Source organism: Cebus imitator, unplaced genomic scaffold (genome assembly GCF_001604975.1).
Source record: "Cebus imitator isolate Cc_AM_T3 unplaced genomic scaffold, Cebus_imitator-1.0 Scaffold122, whole genome shotgun sequence".
NCBI lineage: Eukaryota > Metazoa > Chordata > Mammalia > Primates > Cebidae > Cebus > Cebus imitator.
Genome location: NW_016107437.1, coordinates 2,199,935 through 2,213,376, shown reverse-complemented (window position 1 = coordinate 2,213,376; position 13,442 = coordinate 2,199,935). Strand labels below are relative to the sequence as shown.

The following is a 13,442-nucleotide window of genomic DNA, read 5'->3' as shown; positions in this document are numbered from 1 at the left end:
TAGGCAATTTATTTTTCTTTTTTTGAGTTGGAGTATTGCTTTGTCATCCAGGCTGGAGTGCAGTGGCGCGATCTTGGCTCTCTGCAACCTCTGCCTCCCAGGTTCAAGCGATTCTCCTGTGTTAGCCACCTGAGTGGCTGGGATTACAGGTGCACACCACCACACACAGCTAATTTTTGTATTTTTAGTAGAGACAGGGTTTCACTATATTGGCAAGGCTGGTCTACAATTCTTGATCTCAAGTAATCTGCCTACCTCGTCCCACAGTATTGGGATTACAGGTGTAAGTGACCACGTCCGACCAACAAATTTTTTTTTTTTTTTTTGAGACAAAGTTTTGCTCTTTTGTCCAGGCTGGAGTGCAATGGGGCGATCTCAGCTCACTGCAGCCTCTGCCTTCTGGTTTCCGGTGATTCTCCTGCCTCAGCCTCCGAGTAGCTGGGATTACAGGTGCCCACCACCACACCCAGCTAATTTTTGTATTTTTTGTAGAGATGGGCTTTCGCCAGTTTGTCCAGGCTGGTCTCAAACTCCTGACCTCAGGTGATCCATCCGCCTCAGCCTCCCATAGTGCTGGGATTACCGGCGTGAGCCACCACGTCTGGACAGCAAGCACGTTTTTATAATTGGGGCAAGAGTTAGTACCAAAGACATTACTGTTGGCCTGGTGCTGTTCTGAAGATACTGACCTGCTAATTCTCACAGCTACACCATGAGGCAGGAACTACTCTCATTAGCAGTTTAAGAGGAGAAACACTGTGGCCCTTACTGTGAGTCAAGGGAGTAATAACAATAATAATAAGAAGAAACATTGAGGCCCAGAGAGGTTAAGTAATTTGTCCAAGGTCACACAGCTAGGAAGTGGCTGAGCTAGAATTTGAACCAGGCATTCTTGCTCCAGAGCTTGTGTTCTACGCATTACTGCGTGTCACTCTTAAAAAGTCTACCAGGGGCCGGGAGTGGTGGCTCAGGCCTGTAATCCCAGCACGTTGGGATGCTGAGGCGGGCGGATCACCTGAGGTCAGGAGTTCAAGACCAGCCTGGCCAACATGGTGAAACTCTGTCTCTACTAAAAATACAAAAATTAGCTGGACATGGAGTTGCACGCCTGTAATCCCAGATACTTAGGAGGCTGAGGCAGGAGAATCACTTGAACCCAGGAGATGGAGGTTGCAGTGAGCCGACATCATGCCATTGCACTCTAGCCTGGGTAACAGCAAGACTCAGCCTCAAAAAAAAAAAAGTCTACCAGGGGTTCTTAGCCAGGGGCACTTTTACCGCCCCCCGACCCCGGGGACATTTGGTAATATCGGCAGAAATATTTGATTGTTGGTAGGGGTTACTGGCATCTAGTGGATAGAGGCCTAGAATGCAGTGAAACATCCCATAACACACAGGGCAGCCCCCCAGATGAGATGATCTGTCCCCAGAAGTCAGCAGTGCTGAGGTAGAGAAACTCTGGCCTGCTCACCGCTGCCTCACAGGATCCACGTCTACACGATGCTGTTCCTCAGAAAAAATTACAGAAGCACTTTCTTTGCTGACGTGGCAGCCGTGGGCACCTCCGCCCGGAGCCATCTGGGTCTCCACTGACTGTTGCTGCCCGCTTACCTCTCCCTGCAGTGTCCTACGCCTGGGGCTGGCAGCTGTGCGCTGGAGTGACCTGGCCGGTGCCTGGCCAGCCCTACCTGCTCTCATTGCCTATGTTTGCCGCTGTGACGCTACAGAAGCGGGACCCGGGGCTCCGACAGTACCTGCTGGAAGCTGCCTGTTCCCTGCACCCCGAGGTGGGCCCTCAGCCACAGCCCCATCTTTCTTAGCCAGATTGTGGGTCTCATCAGGTCAGTGCTAAGCTCACCCGAACGGATGTAGGGCTTCTCTCTGGGGCTGCTGGGCTGCACTGGTCTTGCTGTAGGTTTCTTCTGGACCTTTGCACAGACTGATTTTCTGGCTGGGGCTGTGTGGCTCATTAACTCTGAATCAATCTTCAGATCTGAGTTCAGGGGTCACCTCCTCAGCAAAGCCTGCCTTGGTTATCCCAGAACACATCACATTTTTTCGTGACTTGACCTAAGACAGCCACGTTTCTTCCCTTTTGATCGCTTCTGTTTCTTAGTGAAGCTGATCGGTTAAGGTCTGTTTTCTTCACTGGTGACTCAGTTCCTGGGAGCGGATTCAGGGTTTTTGATTTTTATTTTTTTTATTTTTTTTATTTTTAGTCGGAGTTTCACTCTTGTTACCCAGACTGGAGTGCAATGGCACGATCTCGGCTCACCGCAACCTCCGCCTCCCGGCTTCAAGCAATTCTCCTGCCTCAGCCTCCTGAGCAGCTGGGACTGCAGGCACCCACCATGCTGGGCTAATTTTTTTGTGTGTTTAATAGAGACAGGGTTTCACCATGTTGACCAGGATGGTCTCGATCTCTTGACCTCGTGATCCACCCGCCTCGGCCTCCCAAAGTGCTGGGATTACAGGCATGAGCCACCCCGCCCGGCCTCAGGGTTTGTTTTATTTACCACTGTGTCGTCAGTACCTGGTCCAGAGGAGGCACTTGGTGACCTCCTGTCTGATCCCCCAGCTCCTGCTCTGGTCTCCTTACCATCTTCAGCAGCCAGATGGGCCCTCTGAAATCCCAGCTGGATCGTGCTTCTCCTCTGTGCAGACTGCCCCATGGCTCCTGTTACTCTTCCAGTAGGAGCCAGATGCTGTGGCCCACAGGCCCTTGGTGGTCTCTTCCCCGCTGGCCTCCCCTCGCGGTCTCGCCTCCAGACTCACTGCACTGAAGACACACTGGCCCCTTTTCCAATGCCAGGCACGTGCCCGCCCCATGGCCTTTGCACTGGCTGTTTCCTCTGCCAGGAACACTCTTCCCAGGACATGCACCTAACTCCCTCCCTCGCTCCTTTCAAGTATCCTTAAATGGGACCCCTCAGGGGCAGTCTTGCTGGGCCACCCTGTCTAGACCAGTGTCCCCATCGGGGCCCCTAACCTATCCCCTTTGCCAGCACACTCGCCACCAGCTGCCATCCTACCCATTCTAGTGTCTGGTGGTCCTGTGCCTCCTCTCTAGGACGTAGGCTCCGTGTGGCTGGGGACTCTGTATGTCCCGTGCTCACTCATCTTCCATGCAGCAGCGCGTCCTCATTGGTGTTGAATGAATGTACACTGATGTGGGATTTCAGAACACAGCTTGTGGCTGAGGCTCCATTTTCCCAAAAATAGACCCAAGTCTTAGACAGAGTCATATGTGATTTATTAAGGCTCTGGGGGACCCAGTAAGAGAGGAGAAATTAGGACAGGCCAGGGGAAGATGCTGAGAGATGTACAATTTCAGGTGAAGTTGTAGCCTCAGCTTGGTCCCACAGGGAGCCCTGGAGCGCAAGGACCTTGCACAGTGTGTTCCCCTCTGGGCTGAGATGCTGGGAGCTCTGGCTGCAGTGCTGGAGGGCGATGTTCTGGAGGCCTCAGGTGACGGCCAGGAGGCGCAGAGCTTGCAGAAGCTGGGGAATAAAGACATAGAGCTGGGAAAAAGGAGGGGGAGGGACTGGGCGCGGTGGCTCATGCCTGTAATCCCAGCACTTTGGGAGGCCAAGGTGGGTGAATCACATGAGGTCAGCAGTTTGAGACCAGCCTGGCCAACATGGTGAAACCCCATCTCTACTAAACATACAAAAAAAGAAACAAAAGAAATTAGCTTGGCATGGTGGTGCATGCCTGTAATCGTGGTTACTCAGGAGGGGTGGCGGAGGTTGCAGTGAGCCGAGATCGTGCTTCTGCACTCCAGCCTGGGCAACAGAGCGAGACTCGGTCTCGGAAAAAAAAGGATGGGAGGGGTCTGTGCCGGGTGCCAGGGGTGGGCACTGCAGCTGCTTCTCCCTGGCCATTTGCTGAATACATTTTGACGCTGTGAACGTGGTCCTGGGCTGTGGTACAGAGATTTAAATGTCTGCAGGTGATTTTCAAGCCCAATAAATTCCTCGTGGGGGATTGTGAGGACAACTGCGCGTGTCTGAAGGGTGGAGGTGCAAACGCTCAGTCTTGAGGACTCTGCTGTTTCTAGAAGGACAGCTGGTTGCCTCAAGAAGCCACAGCCCACATCTTCATGGGCACGCCCGGGTCGGAAGTGCCGAGGGACGTCGGGGTGGACGTCAGCTACAGCTTGCCTCAGAGCAAGTTCCGGGTCAAGCTTCTCCATCCCAGGAAGAAAATCGAGCTGGACGGTAATGACAACGTCCCCTCCCTGCTCACCACACCCCTCGCTCAGTGCCACACCCAGGGCCGGGCACCTGCAGCGAGCTGGCTTGTGGGTCTGTCTGTGACCTCCTGAGATCAGCACTAAAGCCAGCCCCATTTTACAGGCTCTGAACCCTAGGCTCAGAGATGAGAAGACGAGCAGGCGGTCCTCCCAAGGGGATGCAGGGGCCAGATCCAGATTCAGAACACTTGTCTCTAAACTCTCGTTTCTCCTCCCCACCCAGGAAAGATGGAGGCTCTCGGGAGCGTCCACATGGGTCACTTGGAGCTGGTATTGGATGACAGGGATGTCTACTACATCAAGGTTTGTTCCACGCCCTTGGCCCATCTGTGTCTGCACCTGCCACCTCCCTGGGCATTTCCTGCCCCATCCCAGGGCCCTGTTACCTATTGCCACCACCCCTGGGATCTTCCCCTTCTACCTGCCACTTAACAAGTGTTAATTCTTGTTACCCAGAAATATATAAAGTTGAAAAATATGGGCTAAAATCCCACTGTCATTGATGTTAAAAACGAATATTAATAATACAAAAACATGCTTTTAAGACTTCAGGATGCAGTGTCTCATGCCTGTAATCCCAGCATTTTGGGAGGCCAAAGTGGGCAGATCTCCGAAGTCAGTAGGTCGAGACCAGCCTGGCCTAATGGTGAAACCCTGCCTGTAATAAAAATTAAAAAATTAGCCGGGTGTGGTGGTGGGTGCCTATAATCTGAGCTACTCGGGAGGCTGAGGCAGAATCGCTTGAACCTAGGAGGTGGGAGGTTTCAGTGAGCTGAGATTGTGCCACCGCACTCCAACCTGGGCAATACAGCGAGATTCCATCTCAACAACAAAAAAAAGCAAGCCGGCTGGTCATGATGGCTTACACCTGTAATCCCAGAACTTTGGGAGGCTAAGGTGGGAGGATCCCTTGAGGCTAGGCATTCAAGATAAACCTGGGCAACATAGCAAGACCCCGTCTCTACAAAACATTTAAAAAAAAAAATTAGCCAGGCAGAGTGGCCTGTGCCTGTAGTCTCAGCAACTCAGGAGGCTGAGGCAAGAGGATTGCCGGAGCCCAGGAGGTGGAGGCTGTAGTGAGCCATGCTTGTGCCACTGCACTCCAGCCTGGTGACAGAGTGAGACCCTGTCTCTCAAAGAATTCAGAGTAGAGAAAGGTATGAGTTGTAAGTTCAAGCATGCCACATCCCAAATTTTCTTCAGAAGTATTGATGCAGGCCCCAAGAAATGTGCATTCATTTCCCAGCGCTGCCTTAACAAAGTACCTAAACTATGTGGCTTCAACCACAGAGGTTTATTCTCACAGTTCTGGAGGCCAGGAGTCTGAAATCAAGGGGTTTTTGATTGTTTTTCCTGTGTAAGCTGTGAGGGAGGGTCTGTCCCAGGTCTCGCTCCTGGATTCTCGGATCCTCCAGAGTTCCTTGGCTTGTAGGTGGTCTTCTGTCTCTGTCTTGACATTGTCTTCCCTTTGTAGGTGTCTTTGTCCACACAACCCCTTTCTATAAGGACACCATGCACACAGGATTAGGATTCACCCTCGTCACCTCAGCGTAGCTTGATCACATGTGAAGAGCCTATTTCCAAATAAGGTCGCATCCACAGACCCTTTGGCATAGGGCTTCAGCGTCTTTCAGGGAGACACAGGACAACGCATAATGCTATAGATTTGCAAATATTTTTAGTTTGAGTTTCTGGGTTTTATTTTTTCTTTTTCGCATCAGATGGATGATGTGATGATATTGTAACAAGTTTTGAGGGGGGCACATATCATACAATAGCATGAAACCCAATCATCGTGCTTAGGTTTTGGTTTTTTAATCTTAATTTTAATTTTTCTTGAGGCAGGGTCTTGCTCCGTTACTGAGGCTGGAGGGCAGTGGTGCAAACATGGCTCGCTGCAGCCTCGACCTCCTGGGCTCCAGCGATCTTCCCACCTCAGCCTCCCAAAGTGCTAGGATTACAGGCATGAGCCACCACCCCCAGCTGTTCCCTATTTTTTGTTTGTACCTTGCTCTTTTTACTCAAAAATACACCTTTGCGGCTGGGCATACTGGCTCATGCCTATAATCCCAGCACTTTGGGAGGACGAGGCGGGTGGATCACTTGAGGTGGAGTTCAAGACCAGCCTGGCCAACATGGTGTAACACCTTCTCTACTAAAAGTACAAAAATGAACTGGGTGTGGTGGTGTGTGCCTGTAATCTCAGTGACTTGGGAAACTGAGGCAGGAGAACCACTTGAACCCTGGAGGCAGAGGTTGAGTGACCAAGTTCATACTACTGCACTCCAGAGTGGGTGGCAGTGGAGTGAGACTCCAACTCAAAAGAAAAAAAAAAAAAGAAACATACATAAACACACACACACACACACACACACACACACACACACACACACCCTTGGGAATCTTTTTATACAAGCACACACTGGTACAATTTAGATTCTATTGTAGATTTCATTTAGGTTAATTCAATCTAAATACTATTAAGTTCTACAATTAAAAAAACAGGCAATGCATTTAAATGATTCAAAGTTCAAAAGCTATGACAGAGCATAGAACTGAGTGTTCTGATTGGCAGCCAGTGGCATATGCGTTCATTGAAATCTAAGTGAGGCCGCGTATGGCGGCTTACACCTATAATCCCAGCACTTTGGGAGGCCGAGTCAGGTGGCTTACCTGAGGTCAGGAGTTTGAGAGCAGCCTGACCAACATGGTGAAACCCCATCTCTACTAAAAACACAAAAAGTAGCCAGATGTGGTGGTGAGCCCTTGTAACCCCGTCTGCTTGGGAAGCTGAGGCAGGAGAACTGCTTGACCCTGGGGGACAGAGGTTGCGGTCAGCCAAGATCACGCAGCTTCACTCCAGCCTGGACAATGGAGTGAGACTCCATCTCAAATAAGAAAAAAAAATCTAAATGAATTAACATTAAAGAAAATGAAGGATTTGGTTCTTTGGCTGCGTGGGCCACATTTCAGGTGCTCCACAGCTGCAGGTGGCCGGGAAACACGGTCTTCATTGCAAAAAGTTCTATTGGTTGGTGCTGGTGCAGCCTTAAAGCTGCCCTCCCACCCCTCCGGAAAGCCAACCACTGTTAGGGTTTCTTTGGTGATTCCTTTCCGAGATGATCGATGTACACAGTCAGCACGTGGAGTTAATGTATCCACCTAAAAAATCAGCGTCTCCCGTGTAGTGCCGATGACCACGTAGTAGTCCATGGAATGGAATGTTTTCAGCTAGGCTAATAATGAAGGGCTCTTGGGTTTTTCCCAGGTTTCCTCTCTTACAATTATTCTGCGGTGAACACCATTGTCTCTGCAGAGTAAATTCTTAACAGCGGAATTCCCTGGCCACAGGGTTTACATGTTTTTCTTATTTCTTCCCTCTTTCCTTCCTTTTTTCTTTCCTTTCTCTCCCTCCCTCTTTCCCTCCCTTTCTTTCCCCCATGTCTTTCCCTCCCTCTTCCCCCCGGCTTTTCTGTCTCCCCCGCTTTTCTCTTTCTTTTACAAGGTTTTCTATGCAATGGCATGATCCTAGCTCACTGCAGCCTCGAACCCCTGGCCTCAAGCGATCCTCCTGCTTCAGCCTCCCAGGTAGCTGGGACCATGGCCTGGGTCACCATGCCTTCCTATTTTTTTTTCTTTTCTTGTTTTCTTTTGTGTGTGTGTGTGTGTGTGTGTGTGTGTGTGTAGATGGGTCTTACTATGTTGTCCAGGCTCATTTTCATCTTAGTAGGTGCTTTTCAAGGGATCTTACCCAAGGGTACCTGGATGGAACTTAGTCACTTGCAGCCCTTGTCATTCTGTTGAAGTTTTGTATCTGTCTCCTCCATCTTGGGGAGAAGATTTAAAACTTCCATCCCCTTTTCAAGCAGATTGGTGACTTCAAAAAGTATACACATGTTGGGAGGCGAGGTGGGAGGATCACATGAAGTCAGGAATTTGGGACCAGCCTGGCCAAGAAGGTGAAACCCTGTCTCTACTAAAAATACAAAACTTACCTGGGCGTGATGGTGCACGCCTTTAGGCCCAGCTTCTCAGGAGGCTGAGGCAGGAAAATTGCTTGAATCTGGAAGGTGGAGGTTGCAGTGAGTTGAGATCGCGCCACTGCACTCCAGCCAGGGTACAAATAGCAACTTCAGACTTGATCCTGCCAGGCATGACCACTGGGCACATTGAGCAGTGGATCACCCGATTCTGCCTCAGTTTCCAGTGTCTTCTCAGAGGCCTGGAGTGGAGCATCTGAAGCTGGGGCTAGATGTCTTGCTGCATAAATACACTCTCCATTGCCACCTGTGCCGTCAGCCTGGGTGGGGAGAAGACCCATGTCAGGGGAGAGCCATCTTCCTCCTAAAGCCCCACCTGCCTGACAGCTGAGACTTCTGCCTCATTTCCAGAACTCCCAGGGGCGCTTGAACATCTCATTATTTTCTAACTGTGCAAGCACAGATTGTCTGTACCTCGTGTCGGACCTTCCTGCTGCTCCCTATAGAGCTCTCTGAAGACTGGAAATGTTTATTTGCCTTTGGAGAAATTCTAGTTCCATCTGCCCCAGACTCATCAATTACAGTAACAGCCGGAGCTCCGGAACTTTCTGGAGCCTGTTCCAGCAGACATGAAATCTCTGCTTCAAATCCTGTCTGTAACCTCATACGAGATGAGGAAACTGAGGCAGATGAGCTCATGAATGCAAAGTGCCAGAGCTTGGGTTCAACTTGTCTCAAAGCGTGTGGGATTTAAGGTTGGTGTGGGAAGTGTTCTGTGTGGCACCCCCTGCCCTGGTGTGTGGGGGTTGGGTCCTGGGTTGCCTGGAGAGCCCTAGGTTATGCCTGCTGACCTGACTCGTTTGTGACTAATGTTCTTTTTAACTGCAAAGTGTGGTTTGGGAGAGAAATTCTGTGCTCACCCTGTTCACGTGCACCCTGAGGAAGCTCTGACTCCACCACGCAGCCTCGGATGCACACTGGAACGAGCCAGCGCTAGGATGTGCCTGTCAGCAGGAAGAGCTGCGAGCGTCTACATCCACATGTAGACATATCTGTACACATACATTCATATACACACATCCATATATATACACACCTTTACACACATCCACACACGTCTGTATACACACGTCTACATATAGACACATCCATGTATACACACATCACTGTATACACACATCCATATCCACGTATTCATACACATATATCTGTATTTCCATATATCTGTATATATACACACCTACACACATCCATGTACAGATACATCTGTACACAGATGCACACACATTCGTACACATCTGCACACACGTCGGTGGGGATCAGGGAAACACAGCATTAAGTAGTGACGGTCTGGTAATAGCGAGTATTGTTTTGACATCTTTTGGGTGAACTGACCAGGAGGATGTCGCAGTGAGATGTGTGATGACCAGGGCCGGAGCTGGGGCGCAGCGGAGGTGGCAGATGGGGTTGATTCTAATCACATTCCATAGTGATGGTTGACTGAGTTCCTCATGGCTCCAACGAAGGGGTTGTCAAGGAGAGAAGAGGAGTCCTTTGTATTTATGTATGAGTTTGTAACACAGGTTTCTAATTTTGAGAAATCTGAAGTTTAAAAAATTGGGGAAGGGCTGGACGTAGTGGTTCACACCTGTAATCCCAACACTTTGGGAGGCCAAGGCGGGCGGATCACTTGGGCTCAGGAATTTGAGACCAGCCTCGCCAAAATGGTGAAACCCCCATCTCTACTAAAAATAAAAAAATTAGCTGGGCACTGTGGTGTGTACCTGTCATCCCAGCTAATTGGGAGGCTGAGGCAGGAGAATCACTTGAACCCGGGAGACGAAGGTTGCAGTGAACCAGGATCCCGCCACTGCACTCCAGCCTGGGTGACAGAGTGAGACTCTGTCTCAAGAAAAATAAAAAACTGGGGAAGGATCAGCACAGAAAGCTGTTGGCTGGGCTGTCTCCTGCCCACTCTCTGGTCCCAGCTTGTGTGATCATGGCTGGGCTTGCTGGCCAAGCCTGTCCTCCCAGGTGACACTGAGGCCTTTTCAGGGCTGGAGTGACCTGCAGCCACCCATAGGCAGCGAGGCGGAGAGGTTCCAGGCACAGCTGGAGGTGAAGCTGGTGACAGGGGGCAGCCCCATCGTCTTTACGGGGAACCTCACGTGGCAGGCGGGCAGCAAGCTGGCCTTCTCCGCATCGCTGAGCCATCTGCTGAGTGACCAGGCCCACGTGACAGGTAGGAGATGAGACCCCTTGTGCCCCATCTTCTCCGTGACCAGGCTAGGGTGTGGGCCAAATGCCTCCTGATGGTCATCATCACCCCAGCCTCTCAATATCAACATCCCATCTAAGGACAGACGCGGGCTCAGTGTGAGCCCCCAGAACCTCCCCCAACCTCCACCTGCCCCAACAAACCTTAAAATAGCAGCTTTTGGGCTGTTTTTATTCTCACCCATGGTAAGAAACACATGTAACATTTTGACCTAAAATACACAGGGCATTTAAAACACACACAGGCTGAGCAGGTGCTGCCCCTGTGCCAGAGCCGGGGTGGTGACACCTGGGTGTGCTGCTTATGGGTTCTGGAAGATTCCAAGGTAAGGACAGGAGCTGGGGTTGAGGGCACCTGGAGCAGTGGCTGTTGACACCTCATGTGGGTGTCCGGGAGTCATAACAGCTGGCCCAGTTCCACCTGTGTGTTCTGGATGACCTTCAGTGTCGCAGAAGCAGAAGCCTCAGAGGGTGAAATTTATCTGACATCCCACGATGCTCTGTTAATTCTTTATCTTCTGTCCTATTCAGTTGGTTTCATTCTACTTAGTTTTGGGCCAGGCACGGTGTCCCATGCCTATAATCCCAGCACTTCGGGGAGCCAAGGTGGGAGGATTGTTTGGGACCAGGAGTTCAAGACTAGCCAGGGTAACGTAGGGAGACCCCCGCTTCTACAAAAAAATACAAAGATTAGCCAAGTGTGGTGGCACATGTCTATAGATAGTTTCAGCTACTTGGGAGGCTGAGGTGGGAGAATGGCTTGAGACTGGGAGGTCAAGGCTGCAGTGAGCCGTGATTAGGCCTGTCTGTGGCCTGCTGTGCAGGGCACAGGTGTTGGGTCTTCAAGGAGCCCCCAACCCTAAGGCCCCTGGGGTATCCCGAGTCCCCTCTTTGCCGGGGGTTGGGGATGTTGGTCCCTGGGGGCTGACCCTTTCACCTGCCTGCTCTCTGTCCCTGCAGCAATGCTGGAAAGGAAGGAGGAAGATGGACGGTGGGTGGCCGCCCTGGGTGCCGAGGTCTTTGTGCCAGGGCTGGCGGGACTGCGTGCCCTTGGCCTGCTGCAGCAGCGGGGCGGGCTCTGGACCAACTCCCTGAGGATCCAGTACAGCCTCCTGGGTAAGGCACCGTGTGCTTGGCTGCCGGGCAGGTGGAGGTGGGAGGGCCTGCCGTGTTTCCTGCGGCTGTGGCTCTGTCAGCTAAGATATGCTGTCACCACAGGATTTTCCATTAGTCATTCTGTGGGCTCTGAGTAGGACTTAGTACCTGCTCATTAAACAAAAGGTGTGTCTGTTGAGGGGACATTCATCCATCTCTTAAGACCTCCCCATGGACAGGTTCTAATGGAGTGACAGGTGAAGCAGAGCACAGGGCCGGGGGGACACGGCTGAGGCCAGGCTGGGCTGGACCCTCCTCTTCTTGGAGCCCTGGTGGAGGGCTGCCTGGCAGAGGAGGGCAGGGGTCCCTTGATCAATCCTCACAGCTCAGGCAAAGCAGCCAGCACACCAGTGCAGCACCAGCCAGAAGCTGCAGACAGAGAGCGGCTCAGACGGCGCCTACAGGCTGGAGCTGCGCCATGAGCTCCACTGCACACAGATCCCAGCCTTCAGCCACAAGGTGGGTGCTTAGGCCGGGGTTACGTCTAAAGGGAGCACCAGAGTTAGGGAAGTGGTGATCTGAGTACCCTGCGCTCATCCCCAAAGAGAAGAACTTTCTCCCAAGAGCATAGCCATATGGGAATGGATCCAGGGCTGGCGCTTCAGCCTGTCTTAAGTCTATTCACCCAGGCTTGCTTGAGGCCAGGGGGCAGAGGTTGCAGTGAGCCAAGATGGTGTCACTGTACTCCAGCCTGGGCAACAGAGTGACATCTTGTCTCTAAAATAAACAAATAATAAATTTAAAAACACAAAACAAACCAAGGCCAGGCACAGTTGATTATGCCTGTAATCCCAGCACTTTGAGAGGCTGAGGCAGGCAGATCACGAGGTCAGGAGTTCCAGACCAGCCTGGCCAACATGGTGAAACTCCATCCTACTAAAAATACAAAAATTAGCCAGGTGTGGTGGCGGTTGCCTGTAATCCCAGCTACTCAGGAGGCTGAGGCAGGAGAATCACTTGAACTGGGGAGGCGGAGGTTGCATTGAGCCGAGATCATCTCACTGCCCTTCAGCCTGGGTGACAGAGCGAGACTCCGTCTCAAAACAAACAAATGAACAGGCAACAACTATAAAATAGTGCTTTCTACAGAACCGTCTCCTCAGAAAACCAAACTGATGTTCCTGGAGTGGGTGGCTGTGAGGGGGCACGGGGACAGTTCACCGCTCGTGTGTGTCTCAGGTCCAGCTCTGGCACGAGGAGGACTCAGACCACCTGCACTCGCAGCTGGAGGCGAGCTACGGGAAGCACTGGGATGACAGCGGCAACAAGAGGCTTCTCCGTGTCAGCCAGACCTTCAAGAATGACTCGGGGCCCGCCCTGAGCAATCACTTCGTGGAGGTGAGCCCGGCCACTGCAGCAGAGCCGTGCCCTGTGAGTCCAGCGTGGACGGTGGGAGCTAGGGAACCCCTCATGGCCCTCTGGCCCTGCTCCCTAGCTCCCACCATCCATGCTGGGCTCATCTCCATACATCATGGCCCTGGCTGCAAGGATGCAGGCAGTTGAAACTCAGCCTTGGTGACTTTCCCTTTTGCATCTCCAGTCCCATGTCCCCAGGGGTGAGAAACGCTCGTCACAGTGCCAAGGACTGGAAGGAGGGCTTGGGAAACACAGATTTCCAGCCGTCAAAATGCATTTTGGCAACAGCAGTTCGCTTTTAGGTTTTCCCAGCGGGTGGGTTCTTTTGCTGAGTTAGGAATGGTGTGCTCAGCAGCTGAACAGGTGGTGGTTCTTCTACAGCACACATTTAACCTTGCACATTTTTTTCCCCTTTTCAC

The 13,442-nt window shown here is 51.6% G+C and overlaps 1 protein-coding gene and 1 pseudogene across 1 annotated transcript in view; one reads left to right on the top strand and one right to left on the bottom strand.

Annotated features, from left to right (window-relative positions):
• The window catches only part of LOC108312180, a 160,800-nt gene that overhangs the window by 58,997 nt on the left and 88,361 nt on the right, over positions 1-13,442 (top strand). Inside the window, 7 exon segments of the mRNA XM_037742506.1 lie at positions 1,624-1,787; positions 4,061-4,220; positions 4,479-4,558; positions 10,291-10,477; positions 11,473-11,628; positions 11,993-12,126; positions 12,847-13,005. Of these exon segments, the coding sequence (XP_037598434.1) occupies positions 1,624-1,787; positions 4,061-4,220; positions 4,479-4,558; positions 10,291-10,477; positions 11,473-11,628; positions 11,993-12,126; positions 12,847-13,005 (1,040 nt within the window).
• Positions 5,971-6,067, bottom strand: LOC119472897 (annotated as a pseudogene).